The following is a 16,413-nucleotide window of genomic DNA, read 5'->3' as shown; positions in this document are numbered from 1 at the left end:
GTTTTGTAGACAACAGTTACCAAAAAATTGCCTTGAATTCAGAACACAGGTGGCAGAAATGCAGCTATTGGAGAGCACAGAAAGAGATGTGGGACACAGGTACATTCTGCCTGGTGTAGGTGACACTTCAGAATTGGCAAAACAGGAAAATTTACATGGCCACTTGTTCTGAGACACCAGGTGCTGCCACAGAAATTGAAAAAAAAACCCAAGAGAAACACCAAATGATTTTGCAGGAAAATGTTGGTCTCCATTCCTTCTCCACATCTTACACATCAGAAAGTTGAGGTACCACAAATAGTAAAGACAAACCAAATACAACTTTTCTCACCCTCAACCAATTAAATTATTTGATGGGATGCTCCTTTGCTAGACACTCATAAAAGAGACACTGTGTTGATGCACACTATGTATGGAGAGCTGCCTGCTTCTGAAGCAGTAAATTCCAGGAGAATGCAAAGCTGGACAGGGCAGCTAAAGTGATGGTGGCTTACCAAGACTGGAGTGCAGACAGTGCTCAAGATTTCCCTACAACTGACAACTGTTCGCTCCAGTCTATGGGTTTTAATGCCTGAAGGAAGGGTAATACTTGGTCCTACAGAGTAGGATAAAAAAGAAGCTAAAAAACCCCAAAACTGATAGACAGTGTATGAATTAAGACCACTGAAATGAGCAAGTTCTGGTTTGGTCACCATAACAAATACAGTGAGCAGAGCCCTTGCCTTCACTTTTCCTTTTGGTTAACCATAGCAGCAACTCCCCTGAGGAATGCAGGGTGTTTCTCTTGCACACAAGGCTCTAAGGCCTGTTGGAAATTCAGTGAAAGGTTTGCTTTCCACTTTTCTAGTAATAGTACCTAGGGGAGGATAGGAGATGGTCACACTCCTTTATGAAATAAAATCAGAGGCACAAGCATCCAAAACCACAAGCCTGAGTCTTACAACCTGAGGTCAAAGTGATTTCAAAGGAGCTGAATGACACCAGGTGTCTCACAAGAAGAGCTCTAATCACCAAGCAATCTAGGGACTCCTCTCCAACAAGGCAAAAAGAGGATTTTGGAAACAAAGAATTAAGTGTTGGGTCTCTTAAGTACAGGCAGACAGGCTCTAGGTTCATTTACCACATTATCTATTCCAAGCTTAAATTATAATGCTGAAGCTAAACTGTTTGTCCAGCTTAAATAATCAACATCAGCTGAGATGCAAAGAAAGTGTTTTTATTGCAAGCACAGTGAGCGGGGAGTGGGTTGCATATTCACATGATGTGCCTGAGGGCAGATTTAAACCAGCCACCCTTCTGGTTTTAGTGCTGTTGCTGTCAGGTGTACATCATTTCTGCCATGTGAGACATTTTCTTTGGAATATACAAGTAATACTCCATGTATCCTGAAAGATCTTCAATAGTCACGTCATCCACAAAGGCCCTGGCTTGCTCAGAGCAAGAGCGTGGAGAACTTGAGGGAGTTCTTGATGGCAAAGGCTGGGAGTGATCCTCAGAAACCGTTCTATCAGGTGCCAGTGGGAGGGTGTTCTGCAAGCCAGAGAATTTGTACACTTCCATATCTTGCCACAGTTTGCACTGACAGGTTTTATCTGCACATGCACACGGCTCACTTGTGTTCAGCTTGGACATAGACTGGAAATCAGAAAGCTCTCTAGTCTTTAGGCTTGTTTTGGATACTGGAGAAGCTGCAGCTGGAGAGCTCTCCCGTGTGTTCTCCGATGTCAACTGTGCAACAGAAACTCCCAAAGACTCCTCAGCTCCCTTCTGGCCAACGTCTGGAGCGACACTGCAGTGTTCGTGTGTACAAGCTTCCTTTGGGACTGGCATCCCAAACCCACTGCTGTCCTCCTGGGCATCAGCCTGGCTCTTCTGCACCAGCTGGCTGCATGTGGAATGCGATTTTGTGCTGCAGTGGATAAACTTCGGAGGATGAAGAATTGGAGACTTGGAACGCCTGCGACGCTGGGTTCTCACAACTCCTCTCGAGGGCTTCTTCACAGACCTGCAAGGGAAAGACAAAAAGGGAATGAAGATTCACCAAAATACTTATTGCTGGGTTATAAGTAACACTGGGCAAAATCTCTCCTGCATTTATATTGCATGCACAAGCTTTAGATTTGGAGTATTTGCTTATATTAGTCAGCTGTCTTGGAATTTGACTTAGCTCTAGACAAGCAGTTGTATAAAATATAAAAGGAACACCACAGAAATGCATCCCAGAGAGTGGGCTTTAAAGGTCAGAAAATGAGTAAAGCATGTGAGACATGACAAAATAATCACTACAAGAAGGACAAAGCACAAGAAAAGAGCAGAAAACTAATGAATCAAGGGCAAATGATGGTTTTGTTCCAGATGAGCATGAAGTTTTGCAGAGATACTCTAGAAACCAATTCTTTATTTTAATCTAGTTTTCAAGGCACAATGACAGCTTCTGCAGTGTCCAGCAACAATTGAAAGAGATGCATTCATGACTGTCTGATTCAAAACCAGCAGCTCACATTTGCACTGAGAAATATCTACAATGTTTAGCCACCTATGAGTGACCAGCATCTCCTTTCACTTCACCTACCTTGCAGAACAGCACACATATATGAAGAGAAAAAGCTGCTGTGAGTATTTTATAAAGTTCTTTGCTAAAGACAATTCAGGTCTCTTGTTTAGAGGGGCACCAACTAGAAACTGTCTACCTAATATTCCTTTTCAATGCAGTATCATTGGAAATAGTCTGATAATCCCAAGCTTCTCTTACCCATGCCAGGTTTCCTTAGAAGCACACACATTCTTAGGCTTGGTTTCATCTGCCACTGTTCTAACTATTGCTCTGGGACTTGTCCCATCACCCACAGAGAGAGAAGTGGTACATCTGTGAGAGACAGAAGGAAGAGTTAACAGCCTACACTGGTTAGTGTTATGACTATGAAAATAAACCTTTGTGCATCTTATTTCCCAGAAAATGCTGCCCCAAATCATTTAGAATACGTCTTCAAAAACCTGCCCACAAAGACCCAAATCAGAAGGATGAGTGTTGACACGCTCCTATGCCCAAGGTTTGTGTAACAGACCCTTTGACCAAGAGATGCCGTTCACAGCTCCGCTGCAGAGCCAACCCCACGTGTCGGTGACAAACACACACAATGCCAAATCTCAGCTTCCCAGGAGAGGGGAAGGCAGAAACACCATCACTGAAGAAACACGTCTCCTTTTCCAGAGACAAATAAGCCATTCTTTCCTAAAAATAAATGTTCTTTGGACATAAATAGACTTTGTTTAGCTGAAGAACACTTAAGCCTCTGTCTAACATAGCCTGTCAACATAAGCTAAAACTCTTCATACTCCTGCAAGTTGAATCATTTGAGCCACAGAGTTGTGTCAGACCTTCAGCTTCTATTCAAGGCAGGGGCCTTACTAGATTTACTAAATTTTCTGGGGCTATGAATTCATTCCACATTCCCATTTTGAAGGACTCACAATAACCCAAGAACAATTCTTTCAAGTTGTGACTTCACATATTAGACTGGAAGTCCCAAGAAAATTATTTTCCAAATCCTATGCTAAATCAGTTTGTACACAGGATGAAATCCCTGAAAAGTGAAAATGAGTCCACACACACTGATCTAGGATGGGGTTAAGAAAATCCAAACTATTAATAAAACTAATTTCCATTTAAAGGACAATTAATACAGAACATAAGATCAAAAGGCACCAGTAAAAACTCCAAAGTAATCAACTATGCCCAGCTGGAGGATGGTACTAAAGATACCGAAGAAATGAGAGGTCATTCATTACTAATGAGTTTAATTACTTAAACAAAAGATAACTTTAGAAGCCCATCTACTGACAATCTCAGCTCTGTGCTAATTCCAGTTACCACCTTGATGCTGCCTTACCTACCCTTTCATTTCAGTAACAGTGTAATTGCATCACTGACAACAGCTTATGGGATCCCAGATTCTACAGTTAATATGCAATGGTGCACATTTGTCAGCAGAAAAAAAAATGTATGGAAGCCTTCCTTTATTTAATTTCAGGTAAAAATTATCATTACCAACAGAAAACATGTGGTGCTTGTGTTCTGTCACCTGGGACAATGAAGGTAAGTGCCACGTGTCAGATCTCCACAAACCAAGACAACACAAAAAGCATTCCTTCCCATTTAGTGATTCTGGTTATAAACAGAAATTTTGTGACAGCAATGAAAATAGTTTGTGTGGGAATCATGCACTGAATCCAACGCTCTCCCTTACTGACATGGAAAGAAAGTTTCTCTCCTGGGAAAAGATGTGATTTTATTCTCATGACAGGCCTTCAGAACCATGGTAATAACCTAACTTCAACAGCAGAGTTCTAGTCCTCTGGACTCTAGTACTGGTAACCTCTGGCAGCCAGATTCATGCCAAAATTCATTTCTAGCACATTGTCAGCTGATCATGATTGTGAGGTTTCTTTCAAACCTGCTGCAAGCTGACAACAATCAAACAATTTACAATTCCTTAAGAAGGGTAGTCTGCAGGTAGTGAATTTATTTCAGTCTGTTTAACTAAATGAAAGCTTTCTGTCCCTAACCTTATGCAATTACCTCATTCCCTCAAATTTCACAGCAAGGGTGTTCCCTTTGAGTCCATTTTTAAGATGTTAGGTCTGTGCCTCCCTGTGGTGTTACTCACCCAGCTGTGTCAACTCTCAGCTTTTTGAATGCTGTCTGCAGGCTTTCCTCTTCTCCATCCTTAGCTTCTGATTTCATCATTGGGATGGCCAGGAGGTGATGGAATTACCATGTACTGCTACAATCAGAAAAAAGACACATGAAAATAAGGGCCAAATCCTTGTTAAAAACATTAGTTGCCCAGCAGCACCATAATACATGAAAATAAACTCAAAATAGCACACTGAGCACACAAAGCTGAGGTCATTCTAGTAGAACATTTTTGAAAGCTGACTCAGAACAAGCTTTATGATGCCCAAGAATGAAAGGAACAGTCTCCTGTACAACTGTTGGTGAATTAACAATTCAAAGTCAAATTTAGTGTCAACAGCATCTTGCACATACATTACAGCCCAGCCAGACTCTTCCACTTGTCTTTCAGTGCTACCACAATAATTGTAGAAGAGGTGAAAGTGAGAAGGGACAACACTACTAGAAACAATCATCCTGCTACAACTCTTCTTTCCAAATTTGGGAATCAGTGTTACATATACACTTTAAAAAAACCAAAACCAAGAGATTTTTCTTAAAACAAGATAAAGTTTTAAGCCAAACAAGTTTTTGACCTTATGTCTAGGTCCCAGTAACAGTTACACAGTCCTATCAGAACATGGTATTATGGTTACTAATAGTTGTTAAAATTTACCAGTATCAGCTTGTGAACAAGTCCAAATGCAAACAAATACAAAAAGCAATCAGAAAGCCTTGCTTTAAACTAAAAAAAAAAAATTGGCTGATGTATTTTTTTTTTAATCTACCCTGGCCATCATTTAATTTAGCTACAAAGGACCTCAAATCTTTCTAAATGTGATGCTCTTTGGGTTTTCTGGAGGTCAGGCCCCAGTGGTGTATCCCAGGGACAGGACTGTCCAGTCTTGTTTAACATCTGGATGATGTGGCAGGGTACCCTCACCACGTCTGCTGATGCCACCAAACTGGGATGAATGGCTGAAACCCCAGTGGGACTTCAACAGGAACCTCATGAACTTCAGCAAAAGGAAGTGCAAAGCCCTGCACAAGCTGTTTTAGCAGCAAGGAAATGAACTCTCTCTTCACTGAGACCTTTTTTGTCGGAAGCTCTGCAGCTCAGTTACTCATGCGGAGGGACGGGGATCATCTCTGTTCCCTCGTCCTCTCACTGCAGCCGGAGGTGGCAGCTCTCCCTCTCACTGCTGCTCTGGCTGCTCACTGTGCTGTGATTTCACCTGGCTGCCCTGGATTGCACACAGCTATTATGACACACACTGAAGGATAATGTATCATAACAATTTCAAGGCACATGGTGTCCAATGAGTCAGACAGAGAGTAAACAGGAGAGGAAGCTCAAACACTGACAACATGATGCTCATCTGAGCAAGTCACTATTTCATATGTTCTCTTAGCCAAATATTACTGCTCTGGTGAAACAGACAGTCTCTACTACACTTTTATTCCTTGGCCCCCAAGTCATCTTCAGATGATTCTTTGAAATGAAAAAAAAAATTTAAAATATCAGGCTATGTAAGTAAGTTTGGGGTTTTTTTTAACAGCAAACTCCTGTATTACATAGCCTTACCAGAAAGATGAAAAGTTTTAAAGTCACTGCACATTACTCAAAATAAGAGTACCAGTTTTTAGACTAAATATTTTGTCGTGCCGACCTTCATCACCAACACTGGAAACCCACAAAACAATGCAGACTTTATTTAGATAAAAGTCTCACTGGGTAGACTCAAACAAAGTATAAGCTCAAACATTTTAGATGCACGTGCCAGCAAGCACACACGTAAAAAAAAGTCAGTTACTGTGAAAACCAGCTCAAGTTTACCGTGTTAAAAAACACACTGAAACTTACGGGTTTTACCTGCCGGGAAAACACACACCCCTCCTTTTCCATTTCATTTTCGCCTGTTTCCCAGTACCACCGCACCACAAGCCCAGGCGAGCGCGGTGCGATGGGACAAGGCACCGGCACCTCCATCCCCGCGGGGGAACGACGGGCACGGCAAGGGATGGTCTCAACCCCGGCGTTCCGGGCCGCGGGACACGAACTTGTGGATGTTTATTTTTTATTTGTTACTATTTTAATTCTGCACTTTCGACCGCTCGGAGTTCCCTCCCCAGCCCTTCCCGCCCGCACCCCGGGGAGCCCCGGCAGCCCCCGCCGCTACCCCGCGGCCCAGCTCCGGGGCTCGGCCGTGACTCAGCACCGCCCCGCGCCCCGGCGAGGCGCCCCCAGCGCCCTCCGCCCTCACGAGGGGACCGGCGGCGGGAACCGCGCGGGAAGGTCCCGCCGCGGGGACAGTCCGGCGCTCACCGGCCCCCGGCGGCAGCAAGGAGGACCCGCGCAGGGGACTGGGCTGAGGACGCGGAGGGATAAGGAGGAGGACGGGATAAGGAGGAGGACGGACGCAGGGACGGGAGCGGCACTCACCGCGCTCCGCGGGCCGGGCCCGCCGCCTCCCGGAACCGCCGCCGCTCGCGCACGCGCGCCCGGCGGGGCGGGCGGGGCCGGGGCGCGCCCCCGCGGGCGGTGACGTCACGTCCTGTTGTGCTGCGCGCCCCGGGCAGGCGGCGGTGAGTGAGTGGCGGCCCCGCGGCCGGGCCTGCGCGGCCGGACGGCAGCCCGGGGCAGCGGAGGGCAGCCCGGGGCAGCGGAGAGCAGCCCGGGGCAGCGGAGGGCAGCCCGGGGCAGCGGAGGGCAGCCCGGGGCAGCGGACGGCAGCCCGGGGCAGCGGAGGGCAGCCCGGGGCAGCGGAGGGGCCGCCGCGGGTCTTCCCGGCGGGGCGGCGAGGGGAGGTCCCGGGGCGGGTGGCGGAGCGGGGCCGGCGCTGGGCGGCCGCGGCCGTGGAGCCTCCGGCGGGCGCGGGCAGCGCGGGCCTGGCCCCGGTCCCGGCCCCGCGCCCGTGCCAGCGGGGGTGTCACGCCGGGCAGTGCCCGGCCGCCCCCGCGCTGCTGCCGGTGAGAAAGGGCTCGGGAGGGATCTGAGCACGGTGGGAAATACCTGAAGGGGGGGCTCACAGGGGAGAGTCCGGCTTTGCTCGCTGGTGCCTGGGCACCGGCCCAGAGGCCGTGGGCACACACTGAAACGCTGTCTGAGCGCTTTTCTCTGAGGGTGGCTGAGCACGCGCTGTCCAGCGAGGCTCTGGAGTCTTCCTTCTTGGGGTTATTCAAAGGCTACCTGGACATCGTCCTGGGAAACCCGTGTGGGATGGCCCTGCCTGAGCAAGAGAGCGGCACCTCCAGGGATCCCTGCCAACCTAAACCGTCCTGTGGCTCCTGAAACCCTTCTGAACCTTTGCTGCAGGTGCCATGCTCACAGCTCACAGTTAGGCAGGTTCCCAGGATCTGTATTCACCCATTGATAAAAAGACACTTTGGTATTTTTGACACAGGCTGTGCTTGTTCTGAAGAACTCAGACTTTGGAGTTCACAGTGAAAAGGCCAGGGTGGGTCTGGTCGGAAGGCAGTGACGCTGCCCACAGAAGAATGCGCACCCATCGCACTGTCAGTCGGTTTTGTACAGGGCACCCGTGTTCAGACCTCAGTATCAAATCCCAGTGTCTGTGTTTCAGTTTATTCCTTATGGCACAGTTGGTTACCCACTGAGAGCACATCGATGGACTTGGAAGCTAAAGATGAAGAGGAGGAGAGTCTACAAACAGCATTCAAAAAGCTGAGAGTGGATGCAGCAGGGTAAGTGAGCAACAAAAAAGGCAAAGTAATTTGTCAGGTTCTTATTACATGTTTGTATTTTTTTTTCTATTATTTTACATTTCAAAAAGAAAAAGTAATTTGGTGAAAGGTTCTTTGCTCTCTCTGAACTGCATCGCTTCGGATGAAATACAGTCATTATAACTGTCTAATATGCAAAGCAGTACTTTATTACAGAGTAATTTTGACTAATATCCAACTGATCACCCAGTAACTGCATGGAAGCATGAAAAGACTCACCTAAAGCAGTGAGCCCACTTTTAACTGTCGCAGCTGTAGTCACCTGGTGTGATACAGAATTTTTTTGTCTGTCCCTCTAGACACTGGTGTCTGCAGCCACATTATAAGCCTTTATTTAGTGCACAAAATTTTGCTTGGAAGGCATCTGGACAGCAGCACCAACACCTCAGAGTGTGCTGGGGTGCCCAGTCTCACTGGGAAGAGTAAGGCTAAATATGAGCTCTGAGCATTTCTGATTTCAGGGGATTTTGTGGAGTAAAATGTCTGCAGACATTCTTACAATAAAAACTTACTCAGTAAGATACTGGGTGTGCTGATAATATGTAGTGTAAGAGCTGATAAAATTATGCAGTCTAACACTCTGAGGCAGTTCATTTGAAGTCTTTTGGGAATTTACAAACACAAGAGGAAGTTTTGTTTCGACAGTGTTACATTGTGAATTCATTCCCACCACCATCAACACTGTGAATTCAGGCCTTCCCCTGCATGTGGAAATATATTTTGCTTTGCTACTCCTTCCCTCTACTTCAGGAGGTCTTCGTAGCACTGTGGAAAAAAATAGCTGTTCTCTGTCAAGGAACTCTGGTTATTAATCATAACACTTTTGATGTAGTACCACTGGCAGACTGTGTGGGCTTCTGGTTGATTCCTGATGACATCTTAGGCATGAAAAGATCTTGTTTTTCAGGCATGTGTTGTGAACAGCTCAAATCTTGTGACTAATCCGTTAAGATCAACTTTGGGCAGAGTATTTGGGCTCTTTGCTAGAATTTCAGCCTCATTTCTTATAATTTCCTGTGTTCCAACTTGCACCTGCAGCCACCATAACTAAAAATACAGATTCATGTGCTAAGGCGTTTATGTTTGTCATCTAGACCTCGAGGGTCAGATGCTTTTTTCATTCCATGCTTATCTCAAAAATTTAATAAATCAGCAATCTGTCCTTGCCTGTTGTGCATCCTCCACTTCTCCACTGACTCCCCCTCAGCCTGCTGCTCCAGGTGCCTGACTTTGCATTTCAGAGGAGTAGGAGGCTATCTTTAATGACTATTGTCTGACTAGAACGGTTGGAACCTGAGTTTACATTCCTTTAATGTGTCATTGTAGTACAAACAGGGCATGACATCAACCTCTGGGCATTTTGGCTGCCTTTCATTTCATCTCGCCTATCTTTAGCCACTTGATGAGGCCAGTATAGTAAGAGGGGTTGTATAAATCTCTCTAAGGCCCTGTTTCTACCCACTGACTACAGAGGGAGTCAGTGCAGCAAATTTGATGGACTTAGCTGAGCATCCAAAGCACATAGGCTGAATGTGGGCCTCTGGAGCCGTATGTTCAGGCATTTCTGTGATGTGGCATTTCCTATTTTACCCAGATGTATTGCAGCTCTGTCCGTGGGTGACGGGACGATTCTCAGAACAACGACAAGAGCAGCCATGGATGGAGCCAAGCAGCAGACTTTCAGCTCCAAGGAAGCATGGCATGGGTAAAACATGACACATTGAACAGTTGCAGGCTGCTTTCAGTGTGAATTGTTAATTAGTTGCTTCAAGATACCTGATATCTTTCCTTTCTATCCCAAAATGTTTCCATAACTGATATGTTGTTCTTTGATTTCATCAAAGTCTTTAAAAACAATATTGCATCTTCTCTTAGAGACGGTTCCCAAAACTTTCTTTTCTGTTGATATTATCAGTAGTACTTTTCTGCAAGTCTTAAACCTTTGCAACCCCCTCTCACCTCACTCTTGGGTTCTTCTATTGCTTTTGAAGTACCTGGATATTCAGTGTGACTCTGCCAGCACCTCCAACTGACCCAGGTTCTGCACTACAGTTCAGTTTGGGATGACAGAGTATCATCTGCTTAAGGCAGAAGACTTGGGGGGAAGCACCTTGGATAAGGGTTCCTTGTATGAATTTTTACTTTGGGGAAACCCGAATTTCTTCAGAGTCCTCTGCGGTTTGTGTCAGAGATTGTAAGTGTCCAGTCGTCTGGTATTTCCAAGCAGAAAAATAATCTTGTAAAATGTTTTTAATCACATTTTAGAGCTTACTGAGCTGTTGTGTAGATTCTGGAGTTACCCACTTGCTCACCTGTTGAACCCTGCAGGTGTGTGAGGAAACCTTCCCGAGGATCGGCGAGGGTCCCGCGGCGCCGGCGCTCCAAGTCTCCGGTTCTGCACCCTCCCAAGTTCACCTATTGCAACATGAAAGCCAACAGCCAGCTGAAACACAAACCCCAGGCAGACACTTCGAAGGGTGTCATCAGCTCAGATGTTTTTGTCCCAGCAGAACATGGTACGAAGGACGGGCAGGATTCTCACCTTGAGGCCAGTAACGACAGAACTGAACCGTTGGAAGCTTTCACCGCCGAAGAGCCTTTGCAGAAGCTGGAGGAGAATTGCCCTGCTCTCTGCTCATCCTTTGAGAACAGCTTGTGTTCTAAGCAAACCTCAGATTTCCAGTCCTTATCCATGCTTAGCAATGGCAGGCAGTGCCCTTGTAGGGACAGGAAGTGCCAGTGCAAGCAGTGGCGCACCATGGAGGTGTACTCCTTCTCCGGCCTGCGGAGCGTCCTGTCCGAGTGCGAGAAGGCAGTCCTGGGAGTCCATGCCCACTCCCTCCAGAACAGATCTCCCTCTGGGACAGCCTCAGCAAGCTCTCCCAGGTCTTGTTCTGAGCAAGCTCGAGCCTTTGTGGATGACGTGACTATTGAAGATCTTTCGGGATACATGGAATACTACTTATATATTCCCAAGAAAATGTCTCACATGGCAGAGATGATGTATACTTGACTGTAAGCAGTGGAGAATCCTGAAGCAGAGTTTGATACAATGGTTGGGCTAATTGCCTTGTCAGTGCCATGTTTTCACTGTTGTGTGTTTGATTAAATGTTTCTTTGCCTCATACAGTTTAGTTTTCTAATAAAATGAAAAATTAAATATAGTTTCTGAGCTTAGTTCTAAAAAGAATGCACTAAAGTCTCTGAATACCTTAACAAAAGCACTCTAGATGAAATGAGCTCTGTTTGGTTTTTGGTTTGTGCTGTGGATATTGAAGCTCTGTATGCTGTTTTCACTATGTTTTGGAAAAAAAAAAAAACCAAACAAAACCAAAAAAACCTTTAGTTTTTTTCTGATATTTTGACGTGTTTGGAATGTTCATTCTTAATGTATCTCTGTAATTAGAGAAAAATTTCACAGCTACAGCTCCATCCTCTTTATCCTGCTCTAGAGAGAAGGATGAGAAGGCATTCAGCATTTTGGATAGGATGAATCTCCTTTCCTTGAACACTGGCTGGCTCCTTTTTTAGTTGGATCAAGTTGTGAATGCTTCTTCCTTACAATTTTTTTGGGAGGTCCAGAACGTGTGGGTGTGTACTTGGACCCTTCCTTAATCTAACTCGCTCACTCTTAAGCAGTTCTATTTTTCTGCAGATAAGTGAAGCTCTTAGAAGTAAAAATATATTTTGTTATTTGTGCTTTACAGGTGGAATAATTTAGGGGGAGTGAAGCAGGCTACCAGGTTTTTTGGGCTGTGCGTTCTCAGAAGAGGAGAGGGTGGAACCATCTATACAGGATGTTTCTGAGCACATCTGATACACAAAGTGGTGTGGAAAGGGGGTGAACAAGACGTGTGTATCATCCTGGCTTTGTGCTGTAGAGCTATGACATTCCTGCTGGTTGAAAATACTGCAATAAAAAATTCTTTTGCTGAGACTTGCATTAATAAATGTTTGTCAAAACCCAGCAATTTAAAGTCTGAATAATTTGGCACATATTCATCTTCCCTCAAGACCTTTTCAGTTTTAAAAAACCTAACAAAACTCTGGTTTCAGTGTCAGCTGTACATCCTCAACAACCGTGTCTGAGTAAAGTACTGTAATTTTTACTTACATGCTGAAAAATGAGTGGTCAGCAAGCCAAGGAGTCACAAGCAGTTGTGTAAAAATAGATTAAAAGCAGATGTTGATAGTTGGCCTTGTATTCTGTGCTGGAGAAGGCTCAGACATTCTAGACGATAATCACTGTAGATTTTCTTCTCACCATTCCTAAAATTTACAAGTCCAGGAAGCTGAGATTTAAAACCCAAATAAATCAAAAAACATAAGAATACAACTAAAACTCATTTTGCTCTTAAGTTTCATGTGTATATTTAGCATGCAGTATTTGCTCTTACTCAAACATAACTGATAATCTACATTTTCTCATGCCACCTCCCTCTTCCAGCTCTATCCTGCAATACCCACACACGCTTCAGGTTTTTCCACTTTCCCTTCTTTCTCCCTACAGAAAATCTGGTATCATATGTACTGTGCTTGTAAACATAAATATTTAGTACCAGCTATCTTTGCTGCTGCTATTTTTCAGAGGGTGTTTCTGCTTCAGCAAAGGGTATCTGCTCCTATTTTCATGTTTTGGTTCTGTGCCCTCTTTAACACCATGGGAATTGTTGCTAGACAGAGGGTTGTTTCCCTGCCTCTTGGCGAGCACTGATCCAGGGTCCATGTGTGTGAAGCTGAGGCACAGCTCTTCCGCTTGCACAAAAATGGTTGTTTAAGCCTGGTATTAGTTGTCCCCACTCCTCTCTGCACCTGGAGCCTAATGAAGGGGCACAGCAAGGCCCTTCTGTAGAATTGTGGAGTGGCAGCCTGGTCAAGGTCACCTTGGGGCAGTTTCTGCTGTGCTGCTCTTTAATAGAGTGTGCAGAACCCCGAGAGGTGTCTGGACTGGTATTACATAAACCCGATATGATGGACAGCGTTGGAAAGGCACGTTTTCAGTTGTGGAGCAGGACAATGTGCCACAGACCTGCTGTGTCCAGGGAGACAGAGGAACTGGGGAAATCTTGGAAGTTAAATTGGTCCAAGATATACCCTGAAACTGAGGGATAAGAAGTGAATTTAGGTTGCCAGAACACCAGGTTGGAGGGAAAGCCTGAGAGCAGGTTCTGAGGGCACACCTCCATTGTGTCCTGTGGAGGACTGGAGTAACTGCTAGTGAAGGAGGAAGGAAAAGGGCAAAAAAAACCAGTAACTCAGTCATTTTGTTTCCTTCCCGAACCCCTGTTTTTGCTAGTGTTTAAGCACATCTAGTGCTGCCTGTGGCAGAGCAAGGGCAGATATTTTGGTTCTTGACTGCAATTGTAAGGTTTGCAGCAAATGTACTGGAACATTGCTGGTGACATTTGCACAGCAGAGAGCAACCCCTGGGGGTGAATGATGGGCCCTAAGAGAGGCCCAAACTTATGGTTTCCATCAAAACCTTCTTGATTCAGCTCATCCATATCACTTTGAGAATGCAGTGACTTATTTTTACTCCCTGCCTGAAACCTCAGGATTTATTGGAAAACTGCATTTTCTCTGGGAATGCCTGCACAGCACCTTTAGCCTGATTGATGAGTAGAGATGCCCTGGTACAAACAGTGCTGAATGCAGCCCTATTGCTCCCATCTGCTGCTGTACCTGCCCCAACAAGCCTGGGGGATTTTTTCTCTGTGTGGGTGCTCTAGGATCTGTTCCCAATCTACAGAATATGTCTGAAATATTCTGAGAAAGCACAAGTGGACTTGCAGTGCTCCCAGGACTTTAATCAAATTCCAACTCTCTACTTCCTATCTCAGCAGACCCAGCCTGGGTGTTTTCCAGTGGCACAAGTCCTTGTCCCTCTAGTTTCAGGACGAGTTAAACCAAAGCAGGAAGCAGAAGGGCACCCTGGATCAATTACATTTCTTTCTTGTCTTTCAGAAGCCAAATCAAATCTGAGCTGAGCTTTACATTGGCAGATACTGAATCAGGCCACTGGGGAAAAAAAAAAATCAATGGAGCCGTTTCTAGAGCCTGTTTTCCACCCTCTCCTTCTAAAACAGGGAGGGGTCTTCTGTTCCTGCTAAGTCCCGTGACCAACTCCATCCTCCAGTTCTCTCATCTCTGTAACCTTTGCATCAGCTCTGAGATGAGACCCTCCCCCGGATTCAGTACTCCCAAACTGCCAGCAGCCACAATCCTGCTCCGACGGCCCCTTCTGCCAGGGCTCTGCCAGTGCCGAGCATCCCATGGGGCAGCCCCGCGCCGACCCCCCGGCAGTCAGGGAGGCTGTGCTGAAGAGCTGGGGATGATCTCAAGGTCACACAAGGTCAGGGCACCCCTGAAGGGGGCTGGCACCCCTCGTGCCCTTCAAGCCTTGCTCAGTTTAGCAAGCCAAAACCCAGCTAAATAAGTAGGCTCCTACAGAGGCACCGCGTACCGGCAGGACCCAGAGGGATGCAGCAACCTGTCATGGTTTACTCCCCACGGCGCAGCACTAATTCATCACAAACTGTACCACTAGATGGGGCCTTCTGGACAGCGATCCAGGGAGAACAGCTGCTGCCTGGCCAACCTGCTCCCTGCCTTTTCTACACCCACCGTGTCCCCTTCCAGTGCAAGGAGCCCCCAAAGACGCCTGCAACGAGGGGAGGCTGTGCAGCAGAGGGCAGGATGGTGCTACATGGGGTGCCAGCTCTTCAAAGCTCACTTTTCCCTCTTTTTTGCAGCCCCAAAGCAGAGGCCAAGCAAGAGCCTGTCCCTGTAGGTGATCAGTTCAGGGACTTGGGAAGACCTGGTCTGGGGAGAGAGGTTGTTATTGGGGGCAGTTGCCTATGAGGGGGAGAGAACAGGGAGGAGCCAGGGCAGAGCACAGCACTTCCCAGCTTCACCCCTCTCGTCACCTTCCTGCACACCCTGAGGAGCAGAACATCACAACAACCAAATAATTCCTTTCATCTCCCAGTCCCTAGAAAACTGCTCCTTGCACTACATTTATGCAGCTGGTTACCAGTTTGGCCCTGCTCCCTCCCAGTGCTCCTGGGTGAAGCATGCCTCAGTTTCCCCACTTGAACCAGCTCTTCCAAACCTTCCTGTTTCTATCCTCACCAGCTCACAGTGAGAGCTCTCACACAGCCCTGAGACACAAGCTGGCTCCCTGTGCCCGCAGGGCCTGTCCCCCATCCTCACCAGAACCTGCCCCTACAACACCCCTGACTGGACTGGCTTTATCCCCTGGCACTGGCAGTAGTTCCAAGGGTGGGAAATTATCTCCAGGCTCCCAGATTGCTGGAGATGGAGCATGACAAAGCCAAGTGTCATAAAGCATAAGTCCAGATGTCCAGGTCACTGCATACAGCTGCCTACACGCCTGTGCTGCAAACCTCTGTGATGCTTATAGGGCCTGGGGAGCAGCAGCAGCTCCAGAAGCCCCAATGCTCCCGAGTCTCCCAGCCAGTTTGGAATTGTGACACACCTTGCTAATTCTGGAAGTGATGCCCAGCTGTGCTTTGTCCAGTTTGGGCAGGCACCCCGGGCTCTGGTACACACCAAAGGCTTCTGGGCTCTGCCCCTGTATGGGCTACATAACACCCAATAGGCAGAAATTAATTTGTGCACTCCTAAAATAATGGAATACCTTTAAAGAGCCATTGCTGCTTCTTTCCATGAAGGTTGCAAGGCAGACACTATACCTTCTAGGCATTTTAAAACCAGTGTCCATCACCGTGGCTATTTATTACACATCCACCATACCTAAAGCAGTCAAAAAAAAAAAAAAAAAATCCTAATCTCTGCTGAAAAATGTTCTTAGGAAGCCGCAGGGGTTGGAGCTGCCCCGGATTGCCGAGCTGGCAGGCAGGAGCCTCCGCTGCTGACTCCTCTCTTGAAGCGATGCCTGCACGTTTCCGTGGGAGCCCCGCCACGAGCGGGGACGGGCTGCGAGCCCAGGCGCAGCCCCGGCGCCGCCGCCA

At 46.7% G+C, this 16,413-nt stretch overlaps 2 protein-coding genes across 3 annotated transcripts; one reads left to right on the top strand and one right to left on the bottom strand.

Annotated features, from left to right (window-relative positions):
• Positions 1 to 813: 813 nt before the first annotated feature.
• LOC137484052 (oxidative stress-responsive serine-rich protein 1-like) lies at positions 814 to 6,905 on the bottom strand. Its single transcript, XM_068207594.1, has 4 exons — positions 6,882 to 6,905; positions 4,668 to 4,784; positions 2,753 to 2,866; positions 814 to 2,005 (listed from the first exon to the last, which is right to left on the bottom strand). Exons 2-4 carry the CDS (start codon positions 4,745 to 4,747, stop codon positions 1,318 to 1,320), a joined length of 882 nt encoding a protein of 293 aa, XP_068063695.1. The 5' UTR covers positions 4,748 to 4,784; positions 6,882 to 6,905; the 3' UTR covers positions 814 to 1,317.
• Positions 6,906 to 7,240: 335 nt separating this feature from the next.
• Positions 7,241 to 12,386, top strand: LOC137484053 (oxidative stress-responsive serine-rich protein 1-like). Of its 2 annotated transcripts, none has more exons than XM_068207595.1 (4): positions 7,241 to 7,265; positions 8,260 to 8,380; positions 10,014 to 10,124; positions 10,748 to 12,386. In XM_068207595.1, the coding sequence occupies exons 2-4, from the start codon at positions 8,304 to 8,306 to the stop codon at positions 11,430 to 11,432; spliced, it is 873 nt and encodes a 290-aa protein (XP_068063696.1). In that variant the 5' UTR covers positions 7,241 to 7,265; positions 8,260 to 8,303; the 3' UTR covers positions 11,433 to 12,386. The 2 variants fall into 2 exon arrangements, with proteins under 2 accessions (XP_068063696.1, XP_068063697.1); XM_068207596.1 differs by lacking the exon at positions 7,241 to 7,265 and adding an exon at positions 7,477 to 7,495.
• Positions 12,387 to 16,413: the final 4,027 nt, after the last annotated feature.

Source organism: Anomalospiza imberbis, chromosome 17, assembly GCF_031753505.1.
Source record: "Anomalospiza imberbis isolate Cuckoo-Finch-1a 21T00152 chromosome 17, ASM3175350v1, whole genome shotgun sequence".
NCBI lineage: Eukaryota > Metazoa > Chordata > Aves > Passeriformes > Viduidae > Anomalospiza > Anomalospiza imberbis.
This window is presented reverse-complemented; position numbering and strand designations above follow the sequence as displayed.